Raw genomic sequence first — 13323 nt, 5'->3', positions numbered from 1 at the left:
AGAACTATCAGTTTTTAATTAGCTTCACAGTAATATATCCGGTTTACTTCTATCACATGGATCTGTATGGCCGGTCCTAATTTTTCATTTATTTTATCAAATTTCTGACTTTTTGAGTTTTACTGACCTTCTGCAGTCTATTTCTTTCACTGATCGTAATAGGTCTATGTCAAGCAACTCTTCTCTTAACTCATTTTCTTCTAAACTGAGGGCACTTTTTTGTTTTCCATTTCCTGCGGGCATTCTATAGAAAGTTCTATAGCATCTTCCAGTGGCACATTCTCTTCAATTTCATCCTGCGCCATTCATTGCTCAGTCATAGGGGAACTCACAGGCCTAGCATTCCTCACCATTGACTGTATCAGAGTTTCCACAGATTTCTGTTCCTTCCCTTGCTGTCCAGCTTCAAGTGAACGTTTATACTGGTTTCCTGTGGAAGGCTCCACAATATCTTTCATGTGGCACCTGACCAATTGCTTCCTGCTCTACTGGTTTCCCCTTAATTTTGATATCCATAGCTCTAGCCTGTTGTGGTGCTTTCTTAATTAGATTTTCTACACTGAATCCTTCACTTTGCAGGTACTCCATAACCTCAGTTTCTATTTTTCCATTACTAATCTCCTTTTCTACTTTTCCTCTTTGTCTACTTGTTTTTTGTACTGTAAAGTTTTCCATGTCCGGATTCCTTTGCCTGTATTTCTCTTCAAATATCTTTGGTGGTGCTCTTTTTGTATTGGTTAGTTTTGCTTTCTCCTTTGCATAAATATTACATCATATTAAATCTCTTTCTTAAACATGTCCATATTTCTTCTTCAGATGTCTCAAGATCTTCTTGCTTCTCCTTACTTTGGGGACTTACTCCATCATGCTGTGATGTAACCTGTGTAAGACCATTTACACCAAATCCTTCACTTCACTGGCACTCCATAACTTCAGCTTCTATTTTAACTTTTACTTTACTAATCTTCTTTTCTACATTGTCTTTTTGTGATATTTTTATTGTAAAAATTTCCATATCTGGATGCCTTTGCCTGTATTTCTCTTTGAATATCTTTGGGACTGCCTTCTTTATATTGATGAATTTGGGTCTCTCCTTTGCATAAATACTGCACCATATCAAATCTCTCTCTTTCCCATGTCATTATTTCTTTTTTATATTTTTCAAAACTATTTAGGTTTTGTTGTTTACATTTTCGCACTTCCTCAGATGCTTCTTTTACCAGACAGATCAAGGTTTCTTGATCTATATACTGTTTTTTCACAAATCTGTTGTATTAATGAATACAAATTTTTGTTTGAAGCTCCTGACAGTTTTTCTTGTGTAAGTATTTTTCTTTCCTTTAATTCCTCTCGGTCATTTTGTATATCTTACGTCTGGAAATTCTGAGCTTTTTGCATAATAGTAACAATACATCATTTCTTTCTTATCCTCAATAGTCCACTTTATCGTTTTTATGGCTCTTCTTTGCCCTATCAGTTTTTCTGATTTTTGTGGACTACTACTTCTTCTACAACAGGGGGACCCATCCTCCCCTTGGGCCTGGCCTGGCCCCAGTGTAGGAATATTTCCGTATTTTGAGGATTCTACACAGTCATCTTTTCCAGTCCCGGCACCAGTGCGGCTAACAGGACTGGGCATTTTTTTTATCCTGGGTCTTATGCACCCAGCTACCTTTTGTCATTTTTAACCTATTTCTGTCAATGACATATGCTATACAAATACAGTCAAAATATCAGTGTCTTGGTGAGATTTTGTAAAAACAGGGTCCATCTCATGAGGGTACTCACCAAGACTTGAGGATGAATTCAATTTCAGCAATACCACCCCTTGCTTGCTGACTTATCTCTCCATTCGGACCTCACATATGGAGCAAAAAAAATCACAGATAAGCAGATTTTGAAGTTTGACTGTTAGTATGTCTTGCATTGTAAAGAATTCCCAATGCAATGTGATTTTTGTCTCAAGAATTCTGACCGACACAGCAAGCTTATTAAAATATCTACTGGGACTATAAAAAAATACTCACTAGATAAAACTTTTCTAGGCAAACATAAATAAATTTAAAAAAAAAAAGTCACATAACCATAAAGGAAGTACTTTTCAATAGCAAAGCAAGTTGCAACACTTTGCATTACATTGTGCACCACATATAGTCAAACACATCTTTTTATACTTAATTACTACTTGTTATGTGAATGAATACTTGGACACTCGCAATGAGTTCAAGTCTTTTTCTTTTAATCTTGGAGAGATTTTGAAGAACTTCAGGCAAGTGCACTCCTACCATATTAACATGCATGCTTGCATTTATACCTACAAATCACAAATTAAGTTGTGCGTGCCTAACAGCCAAGGTGTATCTGCCCCAGAAGAATTTTACTAAAAAAAATGATGCTGGTTTATAGAGTCCTCTAATGGAAGAGACCACCACCGGTAGACTTACACAGCCAATAAGCTGCTCAGCTCTGTATCATTTAGCTCACAGCATACATTTGTCATGTTTCAGTAACTCCACAGAAGTCAAAATCTTAACTATCTGGTAAGTATAACAAATCTTTACCTTTAAAATATCACTTGCTATGTACATTATACGACTAACAAGCAAAGTGTCTTGATATGGAAATTTTAAAAGAAAAGAAAATTCCTTATCATTACAAGGACACTGTCATCTGTATGCAGGACCAATTCCTGGTCAGAACAATATGATTTTTACGAACTACCACCAAATCACTCAGGTAAGAATAAAGTACGAGTTACCAGTTTTGTTCATGACAATGCTAATGCTATCAAAAACAAACATATGTTATACCGTTATGACATCAAACACAAATGCAGTCCTGAACAGATAATACTTTCAAGCTTTATAAATGTAGCAGAAAAAATATACAAAAGGAAATTTGGAGGGGAGGGTTTCAGTATGACATACTGTAATAACATTTTTAGAGAATCAATCACTTCCTGAGCTGCAGCTTTTTGCAGGTGATGAAAAAACAGTCACCTACAGCAGCACATATTTTTTAAAAATGTTTAGTAAGAAAGGGGTTAAAACAGAAAGAAGCAAGGAAGGATATATCAAATACCCAAACTGAGAAAAGCCAACTCAATCAAGATGGGAGAGCAACCTTTTACAGAATACAAGACAGTAAAGAAAGACAAAAGGAGGGAGAGATTGTAAAACTAAATAAAATGAATTCTATTTGCAAAAAAAGATGCGAAAAAGCTGATGTTCTTAATACTGTACATCTGCTAAATTTTCATAAACAAAGGCAAGAGAAATGAACCAAGTCCAGCCAGAAAAAAAGCCCAGAACTATGGCGATTCCCATCTTTTTACAAGAAAAGCTCCTGGAAGCACACACTGTACAAAGGAAGTAGGGCCTGTTGAGATTCATTCTAGGTTCATTTGAGAATTAAGGGGAAACTGATGACACTGCTAAAGTTTCAACAAACCATGGTCAGATGGTGGGGTTCCTGACAGCTACATGGGGGAGACATGGATGCAAGACACAAACTAAAATCAATGACCCTATCAGCTCAGTGTGACCACAGAGCTCTGAACCTATTCGTACCAGAATCCTGGACAAAAGCAAAAATAATGGGGGACAAAGGCCCAAAATTGGGGAAAGAATTTAAGCATTACTCTTACAAAATTAGAAAGTTGCTGGAATAACAGGTTTTGTATAAGCATGCATTTTCTGAATGATATGAAGTAGGACATCCGAATGTATATTATTTATTGACTTCAATCCTCCATGATTTGCAAGAAAACTACAGATTTTAAGAGGAACAGAACAAAAATAGAAGGTAAACATCTGGACAGTTGAGAGATGTGCCACAGTAGAAGGGAAAAAATGTGTCATTGCTGAAGGAAAGTATTTAAGAAATAATGGCTAAAACCAAAAGTTCACTCTAGAAAAATCAAATGTAATTTTTTCACTAGTTAACTGGGGTATTACATCAAATCGAAAGGCTGGATTTGAACTGCTTAAACTTTAGTAAGGCACATTACACAATGGCAACCAACAGCTTTATGAAAACATTAGAGCTACTAACCAGTAACCACTAGGGCAGTGGCATAAATACATGACTATCTTGACAGAATACAAATAATCACAGTAAAATAAGACTATTCAAATGAAAGGAGAGTTACAAGTAAGGCATCATATAGGTCAATAATAAAGCAAGTGCCCTTTTTAATGTATTTAAAAATGAATATACAAAAAGACTAAAAGAACAGTCTGCTCATTTGTTCACATAAATTTATACAAGGTGGTCACGCAAGAAGTTACAAAAATGATGGACCGAGAGTCAGCAAGATTGAACAAGTGGTCTGAGACATACCAGCTTAAATTCAACAGAAGAACATGGAAAACAAATGCATTTGCAAACGGGAAATCAAATAAAATAAAATAAAAAAAAAATAGGAAGGGGAAACTAGCAGCAAAAACAATAAGAGAGATTTTAGAGCAGTCATACTGAAGAACCTGGAAGGCTGGTAAAGCAAGGTTGCAAATCAGTAAGGAAGGCTAGTAGAATGTTGAGAACACATGAACAGGCACAATAAGTTAATTCCCATCTACACAGGCAATTTGTAAGACCCAAGTGGTATATTCAGCAGTTCTGGAGACCATGTCATCACAAGGACAAATGATATGCAGGAAGTTCAGGAAAATGGCAGTAAATCTTACCCACAGGCCTGGTTCCATAGCATGGAGGGATGCAGCCCCCATGCAACCCAGGTGACCTGGGTTCAATTAGCAACTCCAGCACTGCAAGAGCCAAGCAAAGATGGAGACACTGAATGGGTGCAGCCTGCTTGCTTCTCCCAGAGGAAGGGATAGGTTGAACACCAGGGAAACCATTGACCATGCTTGAAGACGAGGGCAGGGTTGCTTACTGTCAACACTCGTTGCAAAAGGGATGGACAACCAGTGTGGAGGTGTGCAGCATTAAAACAATCCCAATGGTCGATAAAATGATGGCCCCCTCATGGGTGACCCTCATACTGATGACAAACTAAACTAATTAATCACTTGTCTGGCAGGGTGCTCGTGATTGTCAGGTGCCAGGAGCAAAGTACCCAAAACACAAGAGGCTACCATCTTTTCAAAAGAGAAAACACAACAATTAGAAATAAGGTAGACAGATCAGGGTAGGAATGAGAAAATATTATTTAACAAAAAGCAGTGTGCTTCAACGGGATGGACTTCTTCGAGAAGCAAAAGGATGATAATTAGCAGCACAGTTCAAGAATGCACAGAGTGTACATATGGAAACTCTTGGCAAACAGGGAGAAGGTAAAAAAGGAACCAGTCTGCTTGTCTAATCCAAAAGATATGCAGATGGGTAGATTAAATGAGTTAAAATAGTCCTAATCTGCTGCCACATTTTAGGCTAATGGACTAACAATTTTTTGACAGATAATGTTCTCTACTTCAAGAATTACAATGTCTGCTTCTAATGACTAGACCATAAGGAAACATATAATTTCTAGAAAACTAGACTCAAAAATGCATTTGCCATGCCATTGGAAGTTATGACCTGCTGCAATTTCTTGCAGTTTTTCACTCTTTTAGGGAGCAGCTCTCTTCTACATTGATAGCCAATCAGCTCCATTGTGCACAGGGATGAAGACCTGACCATTACTGAAACTGTAGAGGATCACCCAGAGACCCAAGTGCTATAAGACTTAGTGGAGGATATTGGGAATGAGTGGCCACTGGTGGCTCATCCAACCTTGTGATGGCGCGTGTGCGTGTGTGTGCGCGTGTGTGTGTGTGTCCTGATCACTGTAATGCCGGCATCTACTACACAGACATGTGAAGAACATCATCTGGGTGGATGGATGTGTGCCTAGCTCTGCCAAGCCATGACTTTGTGGAACTTCATGCAGCAGGTGTGTGAATGGGATCTCAAGGAGGAAGGTATTGCATGCCTTTACATCTCCTAACAAGCACGTCAAGTGTTAGGACAGGGTTTATAACCAAAAAACAGAAAAACCCCGATGGCTGTCTGAATGACTGTCTTACAAAATCAGTTGTTAACCAATGGGGAAATGAATGGGACAATCAAGCACAGGAGAGCTGATGGCTGGGCAGGCAGTGGTGATAAAAAAAAAAAAAGACAAAAAATGTTAACTGAATATAAAAACACCCAATAAAAGTGCTCACAACAGAACAAGAAAAATACTGAACTGCACCGCAAGGTCAAATACAATGAAACATCTGTCACGCATGAAAAGACAGTTGAAATGGATCAGCAAAATAGTGAGAGTTTTGCAACAAACTAGCCTTCACAAGCCCTGCCAGAAAACTTCTCACATTATTACAACCATACATTAAAATGCTCACAATATGGAAAACATCTAAACTGCTCAAGTTAAACTAGAAGAATATGCAAATTTAATAAGGCATCAATGAAAAGCTTCTTGCAATACAGTTGCCTTTATTCTTTAGTGGCCCTCTTGAAAATAAAATACAATAAAAGACTCGTGATTTTTTTTTTTTTTTTTTGCTGGCTTCTGATGCTAAACATCTGATATCCACAACCCCTCACCATCTCCATATCTAGCTACAGTGACTAACCACCTACCCCTGAAATATGCCCACCAGATAACTTTGTATAGGACTGGAAAACACATTTTTCCACAGTGGGCAAAGAGAAGATCAGGGTGATCAGGGCAGAACTGAGGTTACCTTTGGGATTTTACTTATTTGCACACTGGCATCCTGTGGTGTTAGGTGTAAGCATTTCAAAATGTTTGGAGTACACACTTATTCAAGTAACACTGAAATGAATGCCTGTATCCACAAACTTCCGAGTCCCACTTGTCATTTCCATAACTTCAGTAGCTGTTCCCTAATATTACCCCTAACAAGAAATGTGGGATAGCACTAACACCCCCCCTCCCAGCAAGCAGTCCAACGTGCAAAGCTGGTGCATATGAAGCCCTACTTCCATGACAGTACAATGTACTTTGAAAGTCATGTTTACTTACAGTAGTCCTACGCATTTAGCAGTGCTTACAAAGGAATCTGTGATGTGCAGCTTTTCTCCTGAAAACAATGTCAGTCATCAGAACATTTTAGCACTTACTTCTTCACTTTGTGGTGTTGGTGGTACAACCCTTTCCATATCTAGAAAGTCCAACGGCCTTTCACTGAGAGTAAGAACCCGAGGAGGCGTCTTTAATGATAGCGGTTCTAAAGGAGTAGCCTGAATAAGGTCCAGATCTCTTGGTCGTGCAAATGGAACTTCTTCTGTGTTACCTGTAAAGATGCCATTAATATAATTTTAACCTTTCAGGAATCTGATTAACAACTTGTGAAAAGATGAGGTGACAATGCAGGTTATAGACTGTTAAAGTACTAAAACGACACACTACAGAAATGTTCTTACCATATTAGTTTATCTACAAGAGGCTGATTCCTCCTAGATTTGCTCAGAAATAATACCCCAGCAAGGACCTATCAGAATTCAGCACTGTTTTCAGCAAAATACTACATTTTGGAACATTCATGTTCCTGGCTTATGGGCAACATGTGGAACTGTGCCACCTACACATACATGCTTATCACCCCACCTACACATACATGCTTATCACCCCACCCCCAAATCTATCAAGCTCTCTCTTTTGCCACTAGCAAGCACCCTACAAAATAAAAGTACAGAACTGATATAACATTATTAAACAAGCAATGCAAGTAAATATACTTACATAAATTTAAAGTGACCTCCCAACAGTTGCTGCTGATTGAAGACTCAGGAAAGGGGGTTGGAGTGCGGAACCCTTAATCAAGATAGGATGTTTTTACAGATTAAATGATACATTTGCAACACATCTGTTCCATCCAACAGAGAGGTCTCTCCCTGAAGGACTGAATGCCAATGACCATTAATAAGGTGAAGTAGACAGAAGATTGCCCTAGACTCACATGACTGCATCAAAGAGAACAGACTTCCCACAAGTGGCCCAATTCCCAAAGTCGCTGTTGACACAATTATACCTGGTGAAGATATGTACCAAAAGCCAAGAGAGACAGCACAAATGCTTGCATTTGACATTTTAGAAGCAAGTACAATAAAGAGTTACTTCTCTAATGCAGTGCTCCGACTACAATATTCGACAAATGCCATTTAGTACATCAACTCAAACAACAAAAGTTTGGAAAAATGGAAGAAACTTTACACAGATATTCAGATAAGCTGATAAAATTGTAAAAATCAGAGGATGAAATGAAGAAAAGGCAGACTGAGGAGGAGACTGCTCAAGATGAGAGGTCTCTAAAAAAAATTAAATAATTACAAGATAAAAAATATAGGAAAAAAAAGGAAGTTATGTACTCACCATAATGTTTCATCTGAGTAGCTCTACTTCATTTTTCTTCAACCTGTGGGATACCGCATCCATTATCGGATCAGAGCCAGCAATCTCACTAGCATCTGCTCCGAGCTCCAAGCTCCTCACCTTACCCATAATACACCTCCACTACCTTCCAATCCCAGATCGAGTTTGCTGATCCTAACCTGACCTGAAAAATACTTATGACCTATAACTTGCAGCCCGCAGGCTGTTCACATGACAAGGCCTGGGGGAAGGAGGGAGGGACGGTTGAAGGCAAATGAAGTAGAACTACTCAGATGGAATGTTATGGTGAGTATATAACTTCTTTATCTGAAGTAGTTCACTTCATTTGGTCTTCAACCTGTGGGACAGAGTCCCCAGCTACTAAACTCCTGGGTGGCCTTCAAGGAAGGATATTCCAGAGTACAGTGGAACTGAAGGATGCTCTCCTTCTAGAAGTCAAATCCACTTTGTAATGAGAAATAAATATATGAGATGAGGACCAAGTAGCTGCAGAAAAAATATCATCCAAAGAGACTAGACCAAAAGGCTGCAGAAGTAGTCATGGACCTAGCGGAATGAGCTTTCACCTGATCCGGAGGAGAAATGCCTCTGTCCTTACAGACCTGAAGGATGCATGAAGAAATCCACCTAGCAATGGTGACCTTGGAGATAGGTTTCCCAAAAAGGGTTTGAGTTTATAGAAGGATACAAACAGTTCATCGGATCTACGGAAATTTTTGGTCCTGTGTAAATACAATCGTAACTGTCTATGAAAATCCAGCAAGTGGAGATTGTATTCCATTTTGTTAGCAAAATTAGGAAAGAAAACTGGTAAATTGGATGGTTTGATTGATATTAACTGGTGATGCTACCTTGGAAAAAAGGACGGATTGATCCAAAGGGAAACCCTATCTTTGTGGAAAATCATATAAGGAACTTTGACAGGCAATGCCTGCAGTCCTGAAACCCTTTTAGCAGAGGTAATGGGCACCAGAAATGTTGTTTTCCAAGATAAGAATTTTAGATCTGTGGTGGCAGTGGGTTCAAAAGGCCGAGCAACCAGAGCTTGAAGAACCATAGTAAGGTCCCATGGGGGAATAGGATCCTTGACAGGGGGGTGTAACAGAAAAGTCCCTTTGATAAAGGCTTTACACAGTCTACAGCAGGCTAGTGAGGCAAAATGAAAATGAGAAATGGCAGCCAATTGAACCTCGACAGTAGAAGAACTAGCTCCCTGTTGAAAAATATCAGCTAGGAAATCAAGAATGGCAGAAATAGGAGCCGTGAAGGGATCAAAACCACTTTGAGAGGCCCAAAATGAAAAACGTTTCCATTTACTGCGATAAACTTTCCTGGCTGAAGACTTATGAGCAGCCACAAGAATAGACCTAATTGAAGAGGATGATCCAGGAGTCCTAGCAATCATGTGAACTGCAGCCGCCAAGCTGTGAGCTTCAAACTGTCCAGGTTCGGATGAGGAACCCCCGATGGGTGTGAGCATACAGTAGACCGGGAGGCCAAGCATGGACTAGAGCATCTCTGGGGGACTACCCTGGCAGAGGGTTCAGAGTGAAAAACTCGTTGCACTTCATGTTGGAAGGCGATGCAAAGAAATCTCAGCAAGACTGACCCCACTTCAGGAAGATCTGCTCCGTTATTGAAAGATTCAGAGACCAGTCATAAGGTATCAGAATAGTCTGATTTAACCTGTCCACTAGAATGTTGGACCATCCCAGAATGTGCTTTGCGATGAGAAAATGACTAGTGGAGATTGCTCATTCCCACACTCTCACAGCCTTGCGACAAAGGGGGTAAGATCTGGTCCCTCCCTGTTTGTTGATATACCAGACCACTGACATATTGTCTGACTGAACTGCAATGGTTCCCAGAGGAAGAAAGGTATGAAGGACCTGCAACGCTAAAAGGACCGCCCTCATCTCTAGAACATTTATGTGCAAGCTGGTCTCTACATGGGTCCACAAGCCTTGGACTGTCCTGCCAGAACAATGCCCCCCCCATCCGAGTTGGGAGGTGTCTGTGGTCACTGTGGCTTGGACAGGGGCTGAAACAAAGGGTCGTCCCTCCAAAATGTCCGGAGAACATATCCACCAGAGAAGGGATGACCGACAGACTCGATTGAGTTGTATTGGATACAACAATGGAAGTTCCAACAGGGACCAAGTACAGCTAGTGTCCACTGTAGAATTCTCATATGTAACTGGGCACACGGAAGAAGCGTTATGGTCGCCGCCATTGAATCTAAGGCTCTCAACACTGATTCGGCCAATGGAAGATGAGAATGGTAGATCAGAGAGACATGCATCCTCAGGTTTTGTACTCTCACCAAGGTCAGGAAGATTTTGCACTGTAATGTATCTATCCTTGCCCCAATGAAGTCTGTCACCTGAACAGGATTTAGAAGTGATTTGGATGCGTTGATTGTGATCCCGAAATGCAGGGCAAGGTTTAAGAAATAATCCCTGGTTTGAGAGAGTAGATGCCTGGTGGGAGCAGTGAGGAGCCAATTGTCCAGGTACGGACAGACCTGAATCCCCTTAAGCCTCAGGTGAGCTGCTACCACTGCCATCACTTTGGTGAACACCCTGGGGGCTGTGGTGAGATCAAAGGGTAGGGCTCAAAACTGGTAATGATTGACTCCTAGCCAGAAGCGGAGGAACCTCCTGGAGCTTCTGTACATCTTTATGTGATAGTAAGCATCCTGGAGGTCTAACGAGTGCATCCAGTCGCTCTCTTACAGGTATGGCATGATGGAATGCAGTGTGACCATCTGGAACTTTTCTTTGGCAACTGACAGGTTCAGGGTAGATAGGTCCAGAATGGACCTCAAGTCCCCTGTTTTCTTTGGCACCAAAAAGAACCTGCAGTAGAATCCCGATCCGGACTGAACTGGTGGGACGGTTTCAATGGCTTGTTTTCCTAACAGCTTGGAAATTTCCTGTGCTGCTGCCTCCCTTTGCGTGGGTGGTATGCCCGGGAGGTGTTTGGGAGATTTGGGAGGAATCGCAAAGGGGATAGAGTATCCTCTGGATATGGTCTGAAGCACCCAGCAGTCTGATGTTACGGACTCATGCCACCAGGTGCAAGGACAACCGTCCCCCGACTGCCTCCAGAGTAGAGCAGTCAGGCCACCCCTCAGGGTTGCTGTCCGGGCCTGTCCGAGAAAGGTTCTAGAGACCCAAAATTCATCGGACCTCCTCTGTTTCTGGGCCGGCGTCCATTCGGTCTCCTTCTGCCACTGGGGGAAGAAGAAGAGCCCTTAGTGTCCCGGGAATACTGCGAGTTCCGGAACCACATCTTCTTTTGCCCACTCTGATTCAGGGAAAAGGACCTTTGAGGGTTTTAGAAGCGGATTCTGATAGCAGACAGTGCCTTCCCGTCCTTCTCACTCTGGACTAAAGTCTCTTTGACGGTCTTATCAAAGAGAGTAGAGCCGTCATAAGGGGCACTGGCAAAGGACGCCTTGAAAGGTTCCGAAAACTGACAGTCTGAGCCAGGCATTGCACCTCATGGACACGCCAGACCTAGCCGCTCCTTCTGTAGCATGTGAAAGGATTTGCATGGACATGTTGGAGACTGCTTTCAAAGTGGCCATCCTGGTGGAGAACGATCCCTGTCCTCCTGCGACATAGACTTAGGGGGAGACGCCGCCAGCTCCTTGACCAGGTCGCACTGGAGTCTCGTGACGTGGGCCAGGTAGTTCAGCGCCCTAATAGAAAAGGTAGCTGAAGCGTAAACCCACTTCTCTAAGTGGTCCATCATCTGTGACTCTTGGTCAGGAGGATGAACCAAGGAACTCTCTTGGGCTAGTTCCTTCTTTGTGGCTGCTGCTACCACCATAGCGTCTATGGGGGAGCCCTTGTTCCACGCTGGCCAATCTGAAGATGGACTCAACAAGGGATCTGCGGGAGGGGACACTCAGGAAGTAGATGGGCCAGTGCCGAAAGCCTCCAGGAAGACAGACTCATCAGAAGAAGGTTTTGAGGTGGACCAACCTCCCCGTTGGCAAAGGATTGCCATGATGTCTTCAAAGGAGACATCCTCGGAAGGTAACCTGGGGAAACCTTCCCCATCATCCAAATCCGTATCCTCAGGGAGAGACTCTGGGGTGTCCAAGTGCCTCCTCTTACATGTAAGCTTGCGAGGCACATCTCTGGTGAGGCTCTCCGGGGGAACTCGCAAACCACTTGTTCCTCAGGGGGAACCGTCTGGGGATCCTCGAGTTGTCCCTCTGGTAAAATGATGGGATTCGTAGAAAGAGCTGAGGGGGCCAGGGCAAAGTCCGAGGGGATAGTCAGGGGTCTCGATCCAGCGGAGAGAACCCTTTCTACCACATCAAACGCCGAGGGAGAATGAATGAATGAACCTCCTGGGGAACCAATAAGGAAGCCGTCTCCCAGAGTCTGACGAGAGAATTGGAGCCGGGCCCGAAGTGGACGAAGCTACGAGAGAGGGAAACTGGCCCGACAAAGTCACAGCCAATGAAAACAGTTCCACTCCCTTGAATTTGACACCTAAGCTCCAGCTCCGAGAGCGGCTCAGATCTGAGCTGGTCGGATCTGACACGCTCCAGGCAGCCGTCAGCACCGACCCCCTGAATAAAGCCATCCTCGGATCACAGTACTCCGAACACGGTGGATGAATCGAAGAAGGAGAAATCGGTGTAAAAAAGGGAAGTGAGCACCCCCCTCCTGAGGGAGAGGGGGCTGGCAAGGCCCCCATCTGGATCAGAGTACAAATGAACCTCCTCATCATTTTATCCATGTCGACTTCGATAAAGACCGCATGGACCTCAATAAGGCCTTGCGGGTCAGGGAACAGAGGCCCTAGATGGAGAGCGTGTCTCCTCCGGCTCCGGGGAAAATCTCGGAGATCTGAGCCGAGGGAAGTCACAGATCCTATGCTGCTTTTTAGCAGGTGAAGGGACCTCTTACGTTTCTTAGGCCTGGATTTTGTCT

General features: G+C 42.3%; 1 protein-coding gene across 7 annotated transcripts in view; it reads right to left on the bottom strand.

Annotated features, from left to right (window-relative positions):
- The window catches only part of MFF (mitochondrial fission factor), a 704737-nt gene that overhangs the window by 422620 nt on the left and 268794 nt on the right, over positions 1-13323 (bottom strand). For all 7 annotated transcript variants that reach the window (XM_044070424.1, XM_044070420.1, XM_044070425.1 and 4 more), the window contains exon 3: positions 7096-7268. In XM_044070424.1, coding sequence (XP_043926359.1) covers positions 7096-7268 — 173 coding nt within the window. The remainder of the gene's footprint in view (positions 1-7095; positions 7269-13323) is intronic.

This window comes from Protopterus annectens, chromosome 4.part1, assembly GCF_019279795.1.
Source record: "Protopterus annectens isolate FY-2018-M chromosome 4.part1, PAN1.0, whole genome shotgun sequence".
NCBI classification, from domain to species: domain Eukaryota; kingdom Metazoa; phylum Chordata; order Ceratodontiformes; family Protopteridae; genus Protopterus; species Protopterus annectens.
The sequence above is the reverse complement of the archived record's forward strand: the minus strand, read 5'-3'. Positions and strand labels throughout refer to the sequence as shown.